The following is an 18,520-nucleotide window of genomic DNA, read 5'->3' on the forward strand; positions in this document are numbered from 1 at the left end:
CCTGCAGGCCGAATCTGGCCTCTGGGCCTTATGTTGTGCAGGCCTGGGAGCGGCTCTCCAAGGTTACAGGCAGTCCTACCTGGAGATGCTCGGGAATGAATCTGGGACCTTCTACATGCAAATGGTCTTCCACTGAGCTATGGTCCCAGTGTATACAACTACTATATCACATGTCGTCTCCCATCCAAATGCAAACCAAGGAGGCCCTTGCGGTAGCAAGCATGTCCCCTTTGCAAAGCAAGACCAGCTCTCCTCTACATTCAGATTCTCTGGACCAGCCCAAGGCGTGAGGGACAAAAATGTACATGGGGGTTCTTGTTAATGAAACCTGAGGTTTTCAAAGTTGAATTTGGAACCCAGTAACCACATTCTACCCTCCTGCAGCCTACACAGAGTCCTGGCTCCCATCACAACATCGTTTCTTTCTAGCACAGTTGTGCTGTGTTCTACTTTTTTTTTTAAAGCTAAATAGGCCTTGCTTAATCAATTGCTTGGCAAAAGCCAGCTTGCCCCCTAGCTCAATGAGTTCTCTGTGTAAGTACAACAAAGGAATCAATTTTAATTTTTCAACAACACACGGTATTCCTTTTGCCTATTTGCATTTGCTTTTGTCCTCTGTTGGGTAACTTTTTCTGAAGTGTCATATTTGGATTTTAATGGTCACTGTGAAGGAGGTGTGGGGAGTGCAAGACCTTAGTTTTCAAGCCTCTGTACCCCCAGATTCCTCCAAAAGGTTTTTTGCTGCCACCAGCCTTTAGCCTGAATACCTGAAACAGCCTGAACCCTGCAAAGCACACAAGGGATTGTCCAGTACAGGGATCCCCCTTGCAACCAAAAAGGGGGGAAGCCCCCCAAATCCAGAGCCTCCTAGTAGTAATGCCCCAAGGAGTGTGGGTGGGACTTAACATATTACAAATCTCAGTACAGTCCAGGATTACACAAAAAGATTAACAAGTTAGTTTCTTATAGAAGTTTCATGTGCAAGTCATTTGTATTACCTTGTTGTAGCATTCACTATCCTCTCCTGGGACCTCCACAACCATTTGTCTTATTGACCTACAGAAAAACGTCTAGAGACAATCATTCAGTTAATGATATAAACATTTTATTGTGTTTACCACTGGTCAAGAGGAATAAAATCATTTCATCTAGTTGAGTGACCAGGGCTTGGAAAGTTGGCACAGAGCTTTCTCTACAGAACTAGCAACCACAGTTCCCTCTAACAGAGGTTCCAAGATGTTGTTGACTACAACTCCCATAATCCCCAGCCAAAGGCCACTGCAGCTAGGGATGCTGGGAATTGTAGTCAACAACATCTGGGAATCCCTGTTACAGGGATCAGTGCTGGCAACACCTCCCATCTTTTCTCTACCACTCTTGTTCCGCAACAAAACCCTTAGAACATGTTACCCTTGACCTTTTCTTGCTTATTGGAATATTAATTTAGAACATAAGAACAGCCCTGCTGGATCAGGTCCAAGGCCCATCTAGTCCAGCATCCTGTTTCACTCAGTGGCCCACCAGATGCCTCTGGGGAGCCCACAGGCAAAAGGTGAGGTGAGGGCATGCCCTCTCTCTTGCTGTTGCTCCCCGGCAACTGGTATGGAGAGGCATCGTGCCTCTGACTAGTAGCCACTGAGAGACCTGTCCTCCATGAATTTGTCTATGCCTCTTTAAAGCTGTCCAAGCTGGTGGCCATCACCACATCCCATGGCAAAGAATTCCATATAAGTACATATGGACCAGAACCCTTCTTCCTTAACCCTTATTCCTTGACCTTTCATATCACCCGATATGTGTACATCAATTATGGGTTTTCACTTTCTCTACCTGAGCAGGGAACATCCTTTGATGTAGATGAATACAAGAAGACTTCGTTAATCACGTATCTAGCACTCACAGTTTCACATATCTGTGGTTGGGTAATTAGCACCTGACATGGGTATATCTGGTGGGAAACCCACATATCTGCAGGTTTGGGGTGAATGACCTTGGAGGTCATTTCTGGCCACCATTTTGTTTTCAGGAGCCACTTTATGGCTCATTTATTTTTTAAAAATTGGGCAAAAATCGTGACTTTTGGCAGTGTGGACTACTAGGGCACTTACGTGGGGGGCAGTTATTTTTTGGCAGTCTGGGAACCTAATTAATTTAATTTTAATTTTTTACATTTATATCCCGCTTTTCCTCCAAGGACCTCAGAGTGGTGTACATGCTTATTTTTATCCGCATAACAAACCTGTGAAGTAGGTTAGGCTGAGGGATACATGACTGGCCCAGAGTCACCCAGTGAGTTTTATGGTTGAATGGGGATTTGAACTCAGTTCTTCTCAGTCCTAGTCCAACACTCTAACCACTATGCGATGCTGGCTAATCCCCCAATTCCCATAGCCCTAATGCTCCATCATTCAGTAGCAGCAAGTAACAGTCTCTGTTTACCTCATGTGAGCTCCAAACATGGTTCTTATTGATCCAGAGTTCCCAAGGCAGAGGTTTTCAATGACATTATGGCTGGAGATGATGGGCACTTTAGTCCAACAACATCTGGGGACCCAAGGTTGAGAACTCCTTAAATTTACAGGCTGCCTTCAAAAGAGATAGTTAGTCTGGATTTCGATAAACAATTGTCTGTTTTGCAATCTCATTCCCACTTGATTTGCAGAGTCAATAGGTCACTGTTTGATCCAAGGAGCCCCTGCTGGCGCAGTGGTAAAACTGCCGCCCTGTAACCAGAAGGTTGCAAGTTCGATCCTGACCAAGGGGCTCAAGGTTGACTCAGCCTTCCATCCTTCCGAGGTCAGCAAAATGAGTACCCAGAATGTTGGGGGGCAATATGCTAAATCATTGTAAACCGCTTAGAGAGCTTCCAGCTATAGAGCGGTATATAAATAAGTGCTATTGCTATTGCTATTGATCACTGTACCAGCATGTTGCACTGTATGATGACATCTCAGCATTGTAGGCAAATGCAGCCACCAAAATGTGTAGGATCAAAATGTACCACATTCTCAGCTTGGAGATAACTCCAGCTATTTCCTGAGTGAGATTACAGAAGAATCCCTTAGAAATGTGTAGCTCTTATTCTCCTCCTCCACCTACAGTTGAAGGTTCCTTGTTATTGCAGGACACTTTCCGTGAGTGCATTACCAAGAGGGTTAACTTGCTGCTCTCGAGAGGCATGGTGCGCTTGGTTATTGTCGATTCCATTGCTGCCTTATTTCGTTGTGAATTTGGAGCTGAGGACTCTGTTTTGAAAGCCAGATACTTGCAGTCATTTGGAGCAAAGCTTCATAGGCTGAGCAGCAAATTCCGGATCCCAGTAATATGTATTAATCAGGTAAGAAAGCAGAAGCGAGCCACTTCTTATACAGCATAATTATTGTGGCTACTGAAGTCAGCCCCAAAGTTGTGCTGATGATCTGGGCTGTGTATATAAGCTTAAAGAAAACATGAGCCCTATTCAGACATCGGCTGGGTTCACACTATCACAAGGATCTTAGTCAAAAAGTTAATCAGAATTAGTGGGGCCTGTGGAACAGTGATTGTGAGAACTCTGAGAACCTAGAATTTCTGACTGTGAGAATCCAGATTTTCAGGGCTATCCTAGTCAACTGTTCTGGTTAACCAGTGTGAAGGAATGCCTCCTTCCCATTATGTTTTATGGTTTGTTTTTCTTCAGTTTGTTCTGTGTTCCCTCCAGCGGTTAAAAGGTAGCAACCTCTTACAGCCAAGTCTGAAGTAAAAGTTGTCTGCTGCAGAGTTTTGGAGGGAAAGTTACAATGTGTTGTGACTGGTTGTCTCCAATCAGTGTTGGAGACCACCGATGTTCTGGCTGCCTAAGGGAAGGAACTCCCTGATTGGTTAAATGTATTGCTTTGGAATTGGATAAAAGGGAGGGGGGAAGAGGGCTGTGGGAAGGAATTCTGCTGGATGTTGTGTGAGCCAGAAGGCTGGAACACCAGCAGGGTAGAGTCAGGCTGAAATTGCTAGGGAAGGTTGCAGTGAGGGAACTGGCCCTACTAGAACTCTCTAGGCCTTGGGAGAGAAGGCTAGCAAGTTTGTTGTTTTGTGTTTTGTATTATTGTCAACTGAACTTTATGTCATTTGTTCCTGTACTGGGTTTTGTTTTTTTTTAATTGCCAACTTTTTATTCTAGTAAATGTGTTTTACTGGTGTCTCTGTTTTAGTCCCACGGCACTCCCGCCTGTCCATTCTATTTAACACAGTACTGAGTTTAGATATTGTTTCTGAAAGACAGAGGTTTCGGTGACTGGGAGTGAAATCAGTCACACAAGCTAAAAATCATATTTTGGTGGCAGTGGATAGTTAGACTGAGGGTCAGCTGTGGCCAAGGCCTCACAACCAGCATTTAATCAGGATAGTTAACTAAGATTAAATCCTGGTTATCTATTCTGGTTAAATGTTGGTTGACCAGAGCGGCTTGACCAGGATTGCCCTGAAATTCTGGGTTCTCACAATCAGATCTACAGAGTTCACTAATCCTGATTAACTCTTTAACGAGGATCCTTGTGATCATGTGAACCTAGGCATGATGTTATACCTGCTTTCCTAAGTCTTTACACTTGTACATGTTTTTGTTTGAATGGTTACACTTTAAATGTGAATCTGGGCACAAGGCCCTCAAATGCATGGCACAGATAGGAAGTGCCAACAATTCTCAGCATTCAGTATGAAAAAGTGAACCTATGTTTTCCTTCAAGTCTCCTCTCAAAATGCCCCTGTCTGAAGGTCAAAAATGGGCAAACAGTCCATTTGTTGTTGGACAAGAACTTATTGAGATCATTCACACAATCGAAAATTGTGTTCAACCTGGGTTTATGAGCTCTGTGTTCCCAATTCTTAGTTGTGTGGAATCAAGGTAGGAGGAAAACCTGGGTAGAAGTAATTGTGTGGAAAGGTAGGAGGAAAAGCTACCCAGGATTTCCTCCTACATGGTTATTTGAAAGCTCCCAAATCCAGGTAGGACACAGTTTTCGGTTGTGTTAATGATCTCATTATTGTGTATATTAGTAATCTTCAAGTCTCTTTTTTCATATTTCAGATTGAATACTGGATATTGTACACTATATTTAAAGAATTTTTGTTATAGTAAATTGAGATGTTTATTAGATTGTGAACTGCCCAGGGACTTTTTTGTATGTGGTGGTGTAAAAATGTAAGTAATAGTAATAGTAATAATAATAACTAGCCTAACCCGTGCAGAGCATCTCTGTGCTAATACTTGGTTGCTCCCCTCACCCTCTGCCACAGCCCCTCTTACCTCAGAGATCTCTCCACCCTCACCTGAGCCACACTCCTGCTCCTCCTCCTCCATCTGGTTGCTTCCATCCCCCTCGCTCCTCTTGGTCACAGCTGCAGCATTGCTGGTGCCTGTTGGCAAAGCTGCAGCCCCCTATCTCCAGAGACGTCCTCACCAGAGCCCTGCTCCTGCTCCTTCCCACAGGAGCAGCAGTGGTTGACTGGACCCTTCCTTGCTGCCGCTACCACCATGGCTTGTTCCCCTCAGGCCACTGACAGGCCCGGGCCCATCCCTTGCCTGCCTCCCTCCACCAGTGGCCTTGGTAGCCCCAAACAACTGCAGTGGTTGACTGGGACCTTCCTTGTCATTGCCGCCGCTGCCTCCATGACCACTCGTTCCCTTCAGGCCGCTGACAGGCTCGGGCCTGTCCCTCACCCTTCCTTCTTTCTCTCTTCTCCTCCCTTCTTTTTCTCTCTTCCACTCACTCTGCTTTTCTTCTCCTCCTCCCTTTTTCTTTTCTTTCTCTCTCCCTTCCTGAACTAACAGATCTTGTTCAGCTTGTTTCCTCATCTAATTAACACAACGGCAGCCTCCTCCTCCTGAAGGGGCTCTTTCCTCCCTCATGACCCCTCTCTTCGCAAACCCCTGCCCACTCTCCATAAGTGTGTGTGTGTGTGTCTGTCTATATTCCTCTCCTCTACAATCAAGAACATCTTCTGACCAGTAACAGTTGCATTCCAACTGTCCTTAACCATCACAGGCTCCTCCTCCCTATCTGCATATGGAATCCCTACTGCCCAATCACCACAGTGTACAGGGAGGGTGACACTTCCTAGTGCTGGGGACACTGTACTATTTTAAAAATGTCTGGACAGGGCTTTGGTAAATGGGCAATAATGCACTATATAAATATTGGTGATAGTGGTGGTGGTAGTAGTAGTAGAAGTGTTGTTTTTTCTCCTCCTTCCCCATTACTTCCTTCTGACCAAGTGGCCTTGTAAACCTTTTCTTTATCTCTTTTGCAATCTAGGTAACTGATACAATGGATGAGAGGAGGAGTGCAGTTCAGAGCAGTCCTGGGTAAGTATAACAAGAAATGCAAGCGATTGTCACTGCGGATGATAGGAATTGTAGTTCCACATCTGGGAACCCAAGGTTGGAAACATCTGGGAACCTGGTGGACACAATGAGCACAATGCTGAGCTAGATGGGCCAATGGCCAGGTTTGGTTGAAGGTAGCTTCCTATGTACCAAAGGTGAAATAATTGAATTTATGTAGGAAGCTCCCTTCTACCGAGTCAGACCCTTGGTCCATCTAGCTTAGTATTGTCTACACAGACTGGCAGCGGCTTCTCCAAGGTTGCAGGCAGGAGTCTCTCTCAGCCCTACCATGGAGATGCCAGCGAGGGAACTTGGAACCCTCTGCATTCAAGCATGCAGGTGTTCTCAGAGCAGCCCCATCCCCAAAGGGGAATATCTTAGTGCTTGCTCATATAGTCTCCCATCCAACAGCAGACCAGGGTGGGCCCTGCTTAGCAAACCATTTATGCTTGCTACCACAAGACCAGCTCTTCCCACCAATTTAAACACACCTGTTCCACTGAAACAAACAGGAGCTCAAAGGGCCAGGCTATACCCCACCTCTACCTGCTGGAGGCCTGGTTCAGACATAATGGGAATCCGTGACTTCCTGCTATGTGGATAAGTGCGGGGGTGCCTGCTACAGCTCCCCCACCTCACCCTCCTTTGCATACCAAATGAGGATGCAAACTAACTGCAGTTCCCCATGGCAATTGAACACAAGGTGTTTAGTTTTAATTATGGTTTGTTCTGCATCTGAAGCCAGAGCTTGATGTTAGCTTGTTTGAGGAAACCATTGTTAAAACTAACCACCATTCAGTGGAGGCTGGGGCGGGTGGGGATAGAGCATACCTTTTTAACTCTTGGTAAAATTTCTCACCACCAGCACATGGTGTATCCCATGTGGCCAATGAGCCACGTGTCCTGCCCCTGCTACTCAAATGGCTGATACACATGTGTGGCAGCCATTTGAGGAGTTAGCACTGTGGAAGTTTTACCAGGAGTTAAAGGTATACCCCACTTTTAGTTCTGCACCCCACCCTGTTTGCCACTGCCACTATTGTGAGTTTGGAGGTTGTATGGAGCTGTGGCTAGTTCTGGAAGTAGATGCTTTCTTTTACTCTCTTTTGCCACACAAAGGAAGGGAGCCCACAGTTTTCCAGGGCTTGTTCATGTAGCATGAACGCTTTATTTCCCATAACATCTGAAGTCAGCCAGTGTCATGGCTTTTAGTTAGGCAATTCCTAATTCAGTGGGAACTGTAGGTCTTTAGCAGAAACACAATGCTGGATTTGTCTGAAGCACTTCTAAAATCAAGCACAGTATTAGTGCTGCTTCTTCCTTAACACTGTGCTTTGTTTAAAAGCAATGGTAGATACTTTGAGTAGTGTTTGACTAGTAATATTTGCTAGAGACGGGATTTGTCAAGACCTCTGTGCCAACTTGCTGTAAACAGTGAACGAAAATCGCAAGCTGTTAAAGAACCTAGTGAGACTTCTGAGCAGAGGTGCACAAGATCGCACTATGTTAATGGGGCTCACTCGTGTTGATTCCAACCAGACTTTAACTCGTTAAAAGTGGATCAGTTCACTTTAAATAAATCTGGCCCTATGAGCCAGACCTCAGTCAGAGGCACTTTCCCTCTAAATCACTGTTAGAATTCCTTATCTATTGTAACTGAGGTGTAGATTTGTACTTCATCTGCAGCTATCTCAGTGTATGGCTCATGGGAGGTGGCAGGTAATTGGCCCACCTCCAAAACATTATTATGCACCTGGCTCCAGGTAATGGGTTTGTGTTTTTTTTTTAAAGGCCCCAGAGCCTGACATTTGTTCACACCTACATAAGACAGTAGCTAACTGACCCATCTAATCCAGCATCCTGCTTCACGCAGTGGTTAAAGGTAAAGTGTGCCCTCAAGTCAGTGTTGACTCCTGGCAACTACAGAGCCCTGTGGTTTTCTTTTGGTAGAATACAGGAGGGGCTTACCATTGCCATCTCCCGTGCAGTATGAGACAGTGCCTTTCAGCATCTTCCTATATTGCCGCTGCCTGATATAGGTGCTTCCCATAGTCTGGGAAGCATACCAGCAGGGATTCGAACTGGCAACCTCATGCTTGCTAGGCAAGTCATTTCCTGCTGTGCCATTAGGTGGGAGGCCCATAAGCAGTGAGGGTAACTGTCTCCTCCCACTGGTGTTCGCTAGCACCTGATGCTCGGAGGCTTGCCACTTCTTACCCTCATGGAACAGACCGCAATCAAGGCTAGCAGCCATTGACAACCCTATTCTCCATGAATTCGTCTAGTCCTTTTTAAAACTATCTAGATTGGTGGCCATCCCCACACCCAGCAGTAGAGACTGCAGCTTGGGGCTACTGTGGGAGAACAGGCAATTCTACTGGCAGTGCTTCCACGGTTTTCTCCATCGCCACAAATGGGGAAAACGGTGGAAGCACAGCTGTCCATTCTTAACAGTGTTGGGGCTGCTCTCCAACTTCATAGCAGCCCTGAGGCACAATGCATCATATTAGCCACCAATACCAAAACAGCTTCAGACATAAACATGTGTGTCCTTAACTCTTTATTTGAAAGCTTGCTCTCGCCATTCAGTCAGTTCACTCTTTCATCGATTGACTTGCCAATTCAAATTTGCAGCCCTAGTTAGAATGTTTTGTAGACGCAAAGTTTCTTCTGTTCTAGGCCCATGGCCAAGAGTGTGACTCCAGCCCTTGGAATAACTTGGTCCAATCAACTGCTGATGAGGCTTATGGCAAGCAGAATGCCGCAGGCTGCTGGGGACACATCACACCATAGTGGGAGCACCTTGCGGATGTTGAGGGTTGTTTTTGCTCCTCATCTCCCTCAGTCCTTTTGCTACTACACAGTAAACTCAGAAGGTGTGAAAGGAATAAAGGTGGAAACTTCAAACATCCTGTGAAACACTCATTCCAAAATCAGGCAAGAGCTTTCAGTTTTAAATAAACCTGAAGCTAGTCGTATCACAAGAATGCCCAATCTAACTACCGCCATTTGCAGATCTGGAGTGGAATTAGTTACTTAAGCGGAGTTGCAATCGATTGGGAAATGCAAGCAAACGATCAATACAGAAAAGTAGAACAAGGGGTAAATATAACACACAAGACCAGGGCAGTGTGGCTTAAGTGACAAACAAACAGCTGTTGGGCTGTCACCAGCATGTTTAGATTGTCAGTAATCAACATTCTTCAAAGTTAATAAAATTTGTCAAGTGGAGCTATCAGGAACAGAAGCCCATAAGCCTCCTAAATTCCTTGGTTCTATGATATAGCGAGATGAATTTCCTAACTGGAAATACCTAACTGGCATCTTGTAGAGAACCTATATTGATGCATTTTAATCTTCAGGCCCGTAGTAGCCTGCACACCACTTTAGATCTTCGAAAGCCCTTCAGAGTACCCTTGTCTTCAGAAGTTAGGCAGGTAGCTACCAGGGAGAATGTCTCATCTGGAGTGGCACCTTGGCTTTCTTTTCTAGGGAGAGACTTGCCTGGCACCGTTGTTATTCTTTCAAATGCCTTGCCAATATTTCTGTTGCCATTGTTTTTATCCTATGCTGCTCTGCTCATTTGGTTTTTTAAAAATATTTGAGTTTAGTCACTGCCTTGAACTGTTTGAAGTGGAAAGATAGGATCTCTCCCCACCACCACCATAGATGATTTCTAGTAAGTTTTACAATACAACCAGACTGTCACCTCTCCCATAAGCAGCACACTGCAAGAGCCCCACTCTTTAAATGCAACATTCCCAAATAAGAGAGAAGCGTCATGCCATGTTTTCTCATCAGCACTGCCTTCACGTGATTTGACTCTTGCGTGTTTAACTTTGTACATAATAGGTTTCCTAAAAGTTTGCTCTTAAATATTGATTAGACATTTTCTCTCTCATACACCCCACATTCTAACAGGCACATAAAGAAGTTAAATTCATACAGTGGTGTGGTTTATTTTTTTATTTTTACACTTTGAAAATGCCAAAGAAGCTTTACATGATAAGTTTCATAATAAACCACATCTCTGCAACAGGTTAAACAAAAACAAGGTCTGGAGTTATTTAAATGGAAACGTGCTACATACACTTCTAGAACCAAGTTGCTATTTTAGTGTAGAATAACTCAGGTTGTATCTTCTGTACTATATTCTAATGCTTTATGTGAATAAAAATGTATTTGGGGAAGTGACTTTGGTTACTGACCTTATACACTGAAAACCATTTTTGTTTTACTTTTGTGTAAGAACAGAATTCAGAATTTGGGTTGCTTTCTCTAAAGCAGTCAACTTTGGGAGAATCCTCATGTAGAACTCTAGCCATCAAGGTCTACGTATTACCAGTTTTCAATTGTTTAGGAAGTTTCCAGTTCAAAGCTGAAAACTAGTTCTATCCAATGATCAGATTTCCCCTTTTAAAACTATACAGCTACTCTATCAATTATATACTGGCCAGAGTAGCTTCCCTGATTCACACCCCTGCTAACTGGTCAGAGAGGCACCTTTTTAATGTGGTGATTCTCTTCGTTTGGCAGGGGGAGGAGTAACTGGCCCTCTCCACCCCCAGAGCAGTACCTCCAGTGACTGTTGCTGGTGTCTGTCATATTTCTTTTTAGATTGTGAGCCCTTTGGGGACAGGGATCCATTTTATTTATTATTTCTCCATGTAAACCGCTTTGGAAACTCTTGTTGATAAGCGGTATATAAATATTTGTTATTCAAAACAATCTAAACTATACTTCAGATAGTTTGAACGTCCCAAGGTAAGTGAACTAGCAACTCCACTTCTGTCAAAGTGTACAGCTTCTGAACTCATAATTCCGCTCTAGCTAATGAGCACAGCAGTCTCAGGGTGGAACTACAGTTACAAGAAAGAGAGAGATGCCACCATAAATGGCAGCCTAACTTCATGAGAGCTTTTCCCTAATGTGCAGTACAATTTACTAATCTATCCTTGCACTTATGCCATACCTCTACCAGCTGCAACCAATGATGTGCATAGTGTGTGCTTGTGTATAAACACACAGCTTAAATGTGTCAGAATACCAAGTGGGTTACACACACCTTACATAGGGGAAGGGAGAAGAACTACAGCTAGCTTTTGGTGGCAGAGGCTCCGCATTCCCTGCAATGTGGAAAGGAAGTAAGTAGTAGGTCCTTAATTTATTACAAGCTTCATCTGTACACAGTTTAATCTGCATCTAGAAGTGGCATGAAATAACATTCCCGATTCGTACAGAGTAGTAGTTATAGGTTTCCACTGAAGCACATATGTAACCAAGTAGGACACAACTTTACAATAGGTTGCTTTATGGCAAGTGCTTTGTTTGATATTACTTGAACATAACATAGCAGCTTTGAGGAGGGGAAAAACACCTAAACACAAGTTTGTACATTTCAATTTAACATTGTAAACAATTTCAATAAAGCGCTGCACATTCCATTTTCAGTTCATATGTACAATGCAACCATACTTCATATCCCAGTCAATGGAATTATTTACATAATGTGTTCCTTGTTGGGCTGTGTTTTGCCGACATTGGCAAAATTTCAGTGGACTCACCCCCTTATTAGCTTAAATGTTAATAAACACAGATGGAGGTTGCCATGGGAGGGGCACTTGTGAATTTTTCCGATTTAGAGCCCCATCCTATGCATGTTCAGTCCAAAGCAAGTCCAACTGAATTCAGTGGGGTTACTCTCAAATAAGTGTATACAGGGTTGCAGCCTTAATCTTTCCCTCGGGGGGGGGGAAGCATCCTTGTTTGCTTGTGCAAAACTGTTCAAGATTCATGTAAATTGAGACAACAGGTTGTTGCTGGTTCCTGCTTAAAGAACTGTCCCACAGATTCTAAACATTGTGTGTTTGTGCTTCAATAGGTCAGAAGGCATGTGCTCTATTGGAGGTCTTTCCCATTGCAATGGATTTTGTGCAAGAGCAAGGTTTGGGGTACTGATAAAGCATCTTAAGAACAGGGAGGGGGTGCAAGGCAAGATGGCAACAGATCAATTAAAAATCATTTCATATAGTCAGACGGTAGTGTTAATTACCACTGCCCAAGAGGTTAGATGCTAGTCTATCTAGGGTAGTTATTTGAAATATTTATACCCTGCCTCTCCAGTACACTACTGCTTGGGAGTAATTGCCCCCACGTGTATGGTTGTGATTTTAAATTGCTAAACATGATTTTCAGGACTCAATTCCAGAGATGATGTTTTGCACAGGGAACACATTTTTTGTTTCAGGCAAGTTGTCCTTAATGTTCTACTAAAAATGCTTATTGCGGAGTAGAAAAACCAGTGTCACAGTTTTGCTGACAATCCATGCTATTTTCACTGCAAACCTTCAAAAAATGGTGGGAAAAGAACTGTTAAGCTTAAAAGGACTGGTGTTGCTGGGAATGGCTATTTGCCTACAATTCTAGGAGGCATCATTTAACCAATGGCTTTAAATAAGGGCTATCAATAAATGCAGCTGTCATTTAAATAAAGCCGCACACTAGAGGGAGAAAATCAACCTTATTTTGCAGTTGATGGGTCACTAATGACAAATGCTGTTCAATTCTGGTTTTGTAATGGAGAACGCAGAGTGACCTATTATGAAATTTCTCTGCCTATAAGTCTACCTCAGGGCAGCTCAACTTCAGCCCTCTTGCAGATGTTGGCTTACAACCTCCATAATCCCTGGCTATTGGCCACTGTGGCTGGGGATTATGGGAGTTAATAGTCCAAAAACAGCTGGGGTGTCAAAGTTGAGCAGTCCTGGTCTACCATGTCCTACAATCAATGGCACATTTAGGCACAGTCCACAGGATGGGGGTCTATGGCCTCCTGGGGGGCCTCTAAATGCTCTGGGAGGGCTCCCCAGAGCCCATATGCCCCACCACTGCTATTTCCCCTTTACCGCCGCTCACCTGCTCTGCTCCACACACACCCCGGTGGCAGCAGGCACAGGTGGGCATCCTCGGCCTGGGTACATGCGCAGTAGGAATTATGGAGTGTCGCATTCCGTGACGTCACTCAGTTAAGGCCTCAGTTCCTAGAGCACTTACAGTCCAACCCTGTGGTGCAGTTTATCTTGGGTACTTGCAGCACCCTAACATTGTTAGCTTACCCAGCTGACTCAGTGTGTTAGCCACACAATAGCATGGCCCAAGTCAGATTTTGTCAATGCCCTAGAAGCCTGTGGAGACTAAACTGCCTTTTGGTGACCCTATTGAGAAACTCCCACCTGTCCCTGATCACTAGTGAAACAACACAGGTATATGAGAGCAAGTTGTTAGTCAATCTCGTGTAGGCTAGTAACCTGTGGATGCATTTGCAGGCTGGACAGCCCTGTGTTGGAGAAAACTGTATAGTCCTGAATGTGGCACGATTCCTCTACTGATCAGCCCCAAAAGCAGCTTACGACCATCCTGGAGCAAACCAACCCACCATCTTTTGTCGGAGACAATGCAGAAATGTTTTCAACATGCAGCACAGCGGCGTAGCTAGGGAAGAGGGGGGTCCATGTTCTCCCCTCTCCTCGGCAGTTCCTTGGAGTGAGGGAGATAATGAAGAAAATAGGGAGGGAGGGAGCTTGTGGGCCTGGGTTCTTTGAACCCATCCACTCAATTACAGCTACACCCCTGCTGCAGCATAGTAGGGTGGATCTTTCTCACACATGCATGTATAACTCTACAGAATGCATGCACATACCATTTTAGCATATATATACTGTGCATACCATTTTGTTTCCAGATCCTCTTAGATGTAGCTATAGGACCAGAATACAAGATCCTAAGGAATGTGCACCCACACAATTTCAACTCATCCTACCATCATTTCATTCTTAGAGTGCATGTATGTTTTTCAACAGCAATCCAATGCCACTTGATAAAACAAGAATTTTTCATCTGAACACAAAATGGAGTTGAGAGATTTCAGACAATTATCATTCCAGTGTTGATGCAAATAAGCTTCTGTATGTATTTCACTTGAAGGCTATCTTCCCTGTGTCTTCCCTGCTTCAAAATGAATTAACTGAAGAGGAAAATAGATAAGCAAGTGGAAGATGTTTTTTCCATTCCTCTACAAAATGCATACCAATTTTTAACTATAGGGCAGACTGTACTATATACCAGCAAGTTAGAATGAAATAATTTTGTTTTGAAGAGCTTCTACAGCTCTTCTATAGTCTGCTATTCTGAAATATTCGGTGATGCACATTTGTTTGCCACAATCAAAAAGGGGAGAAAAATGCTTGGAAACAGCCTCCCAGATTCTATCAGAATCAACATCAATGTCACATTCTGGTTTTCTTCAGAGTAAAACTCTGCAGAGATCTATTAATCTCTATGAAAGCATGGCTCAGCAAGGGTAATTCTGTGCCCTCCATGGCAGGAATGTTGAATGGAGAAGTTATCAAGGGGAAACTGAGGCAATCAACAGTCCATGGTTGCTACATTAGCAACATAAACACTCCATATCTATTTGCATCTTGGGCAATAAGTACAGGTTGGTTGGTTTTCATTCAGAGTTTTCAATCTTAGATTGCATGCAGAACAAAGAACTTAACCAAAAATGGTTAACACTATAAGAATCTACATGTTGTATACTTAAAAATTGTACTTCCAAGATCATGAATTATTTACAATACTCCATCATAAAACCTCGACCCAAAAAAGCGGAGCACTGGGTTTTATCAGAGCGATACTACCATGCAGCAACTGCTATTCAGAGATATGGCCAGTGTGCCTGAAACACAAACATTGTCAGGTATTTCAGCTGTGTACAGTGTGTATATTGCTTTTAAAGGTTTTGCAAAAACCAGCAAGCAGTTTTAGCAATCTACCAAATCTCTGCAGCCCAATCTAATAGAATTACCTATTTTTTATTGTCTTAGATCAAGTGCTGCTAACCTTGCTTATTACTACTGGGTTTTGCTACCATATAACCATGGTTTACACACATGCTTTCTCTTCCCTACTTGTAAATAATAGGTTTTGCAAAATGGGAATCGTTTTGAAAGTTATTTGCTTTATTTAGACTGCCAACTGTAAACCCAAATGCTGAAACATCTCTGATCTGATCTCCAGAGAATAGCACATCTCCCATGCACTTATTTAATGGATTATGGTGAAAAAGAACAGCCTCCCGTTAACGCCTACCTAGTCCAACTAATACTTTGAGAAGTATTAGTAAGACGTTTCTTGCAAGGCCCCTTTGCATAGCAGCTACTCTACAGTGTAACAGTCCAATATACAAGCCACCTGCTTCAACTACAGACAAAGTGGCAGAGTGTTTCTGGCTTTAAATAAAAATGGAGGGCTCTGGGTAATCCGCAAAGGAACTGTAAGAAGGCTGGTTTAAATACATTCAACCACCACTTGAACGAAGGACTTAAAACTCTGTTGGCATCTCGCCTGCACCCTTTTCTTCATTCCTTGAGTTCCCCCCTCCCTAAATTGCACTGCTTCCATTGACTTTTAGGCTAGGAAGGCCACAAGTAATCAAGTGCCATACTCTGAAGTAGTGTCTAAGCTTTCCCATTCTAAAGTATTAGTAGCTTGATTTACTGCATGGTTCTCAAGGTTCCTTAATCACTAGTCATCAGACAAAAGGTCCATGCAAAGCATGACAGCCAGTGATGCAAGGCTTGAACCGTACACAATCCTGGTTTTTATACAGTAATACACTTAATTTAGATCTCATTCCACCAACTTTATAAATAGTTACAAACATACACCCTCCTTGTAACAGTTTTTAAAGAGCATATTCAGAGATGCTTTTGCACTCCTTTAGATTTCAGTACTTTTTCAACTGTGCGTGTTCTGCTTTTGGATTCTGCCATACGTGGATTTGTAACACAATTCCATACAACAAATGATGACACAAACGGACAATCTATTGTTTCTCACAAGCAGCTAGCCAATAACTCTAGGGTTCTTTTTAAAATGCCACATATTTTAAAAAGGAGGCCTAGGAACAGCAGTGCATTGCAACATCTCTAACCTAGACGTTCCTAGAAAGACAGTGATGGGGGAAATCACCCCCAAAAACTTTGAACCTCAGTGCTTCGCGATTCACAAGGGAATTTTTTTTTTAAGCTAGCATCTGTCCCAGAACCTTAGTGGACCAAATCAGTGTGACTGGCACTCAGAACTCTTGAGTCTGTCAGACAATTAGTTCGTCCCTGCATGGGGAAAGAGAATGAGAAGAGTTTATGCACAGTTCCAACATCCATGTAAAAGCTACAAACTTGGGGGCAGGGGGGGGGGGAGGGGAGGAAGTTAACATTAAAAATAAAGACTAAAAATAAAAACAAAACATGGTAGTTTACTTTAGAATGTTGAGCTGAGTTTCATATGGTCCATAAAACTCAATAGGTTTGTTCACACAATCAAGTATAGGGAAGAAAAATCCTCCTACCCTAGATCAGGAGCTGTGTGTACTCCCGATATTTGATCATCTGTCCATTAAAAACAAGGTCAGTGGCACAGTCTGTAATCGTGTGCTAAGCAACAGCTTGGTTGGAGGATTTTCTCCTCCTACCCCATTAACGAGTTGGGTACTGCTACTTGGTAGGAAAGAGCCCTCTAACTCAACTGCTGCTTAACACATGATCACGGATGGTGCCTCCAACCTTGTTTTCAACTGACAATCAAATATCAGGAGCGCACACAGCTCCTGAACTAGGGCAGGAAGCTTCTCCTACCCTATTCTTTATTGTGTGAATAAGCCTGGTGTGGTTTAATAGCCTGATCGGTGGCTTTACACCAGTTTATAAGCCAAATATTTCTCACCGACTCTTTTGGCGGCTGCTTTGCATGTTCCAGATCCAGATACCTAAGCTGGAATCCAGAGAGCCCCATGTGCATTAGCTTCCTGCTGCAGCAACAGCAGGTCCTATGGGTTCCCCAACCTTCAGAGGCACGAGCAGCTGTAATTTCAGCAGAAGAGCCTGAGTGCATGAAGCCCTTTCAGTCACAGCCTTGAATGATAAACCATTTCTTGCCACCATAGCATATTGATGCCTTGCAGTTGGCATAACCAGAGCAACCTTGAACCTGCTAGAAAATACTAGGTTTGTTCACGCGGCTGTTAAGTGGGTAGAACAAGCATCCTAGCCTCCTCTGAGAGCTGTGGGCACTCCTGATTTTCAGTCATGTGTTTTGCTCGTTTCCTCCTACCTTGGTAATATGCTGGGTAGGACATCATCAGAGCCTGCATCCACCTCCCACACGATCACATTTCCCTCCTTCAGACTAGCATTCAACTCACACAACTGAAAATCAGGAGTGTATGCAACACCCCATGGGTGAGCCTAACGGTTGTATGAACAAGCCTCCTTTGTATTCCAAGTGGTAACAGCTGTCACTTGAATCCCTCCGAGACAATTTATTACCATTTGCTATATAAAAAGGACACTAGTATACACATTAGGAAGCATTCTAGACTAAATCTATTGTGACAAATTAATCGGGACTAACTTGTCTCATTCAACCATGCTTAGTCATGACTAATAAGTTTGGATGCTGCCTATTGTGTATTGAAATATTGCTCTGGTTCAGAGATTCTCAACGTTGGGTCCCCAGATGTTATTGGACTTCAACTCCCATAATCCCCAGCCCCAGTGGCCTTTGGTCGGGGATTATGGGAGTTGAAGTCCAATAACATCTGGGGATACAATGCTGAGAATCCCTGCTCTGGTTGATGGCAAGTTTTGCAAGCTGCAACTTACTTACGCAGAACCTCCATGTAGGAGGATCCTGTTTACCGGCACATGTGAAACATGGCATAACTCCCTCATGCCGTGAATGCACTCATCAGGCTGCCCAACCGGTCACATTCTTGAGTTTATCTTATTATGGCACTCTGGTCTTGCATAACACTGTATTCATTTCTGCAACCCAGCTTTAAAAAAAAAACCCTTCTGTGATCTGCACATTACACCTTATGCTGCTCTGTATCTTTGTCTTTGCTAATCCTCAAAGATTATCCATAGGACCAAAAAATGTATGCATGGCTCAAAGTTTTTGAGCTGCTTAAAGCTCAGGCTTTAAAAGCTGTTGTAGTGCAAGGGTTCCCAACCTGGGGTCCACCAGATGTTGCTGAACTACAACACTCATCATCCCCAGCTATAATTTATTGTGGTTGTGAATTATGGGAGTTGTAGT

The 18,520-nt window shown here is 43.6% G+C and overlaps 2 protein-coding genes across 10 annotated transcripts in view; one reads left to right on the forward strand and one right to left on the reverse strand.

The window, feature by feature from the left end:
- The window catches only part of XRCC3 (X-ray repair cross complementing 3), a 40,664-nt gene that overhangs the window by 11,922 nt on the left and 10,222 nt on the right, over positions 1-18,520 (forward strand). For 4 of the 5 annotated variants that reach the window (XM_053282654.1, XM_053282647.1, XM_053282660.1 and 1 more), the window contains exons 6-8: positions 3,125-3,337; positions 6,291-6,340; positions 9,041-10,587. In XM_053282654.1, coding sequence (XP_053138629.1) covers positions 3,125-3,337; positions 6,291-6,340; positions 9,041-9,278 — 501 coding nt within the window. In that variant the 3' untranslated portion in view covers positions 9,279-10,587. Of the gene's footprint in view, positions 1-3,124; positions 3,338-6,290; positions 6,341-9,040; positions 10,588-18,520 lie in introns of those variants that run through there. The other variant, XM_053282677.1, reaches the window with a different exon arrangement.
- The window catches only part of KLC1 (kinesin light chain 1), a 58,227-nt gene continuing 50,019 nt past the window's right edge, over positions 10,313-18,520 (reverse strand). For all 5 annotated transcript variants that reach the window (XM_053282553.1, XM_053282575.1, XM_053282561.1 and 2 more), the window contains one exon: positions 10,313-16,536. In XM_053282553.1, coding sequence (XP_053138528.1) covers positions 16,471-16,536 — 66 coding nt within the window. In that variant the 3' untranslated portion in view covers positions 10,313-16,470. The remainder of the gene's footprint in view (positions 16,537-18,520) is intronic.

This window comes from Hemicordylus capensis, chromosome 1 (genome assembly GCF_027244095.1).
Source record: "Hemicordylus capensis ecotype Gifberg chromosome 1, rHemCap1.1.pri, whole genome shotgun sequence".
Classification (NCBI taxonomy): Eukaryota; Metazoa; Chordata; class Lepidosauria; order Squamata; family Cordylidae; genus Hemicordylus; species Hemicordylus capensis.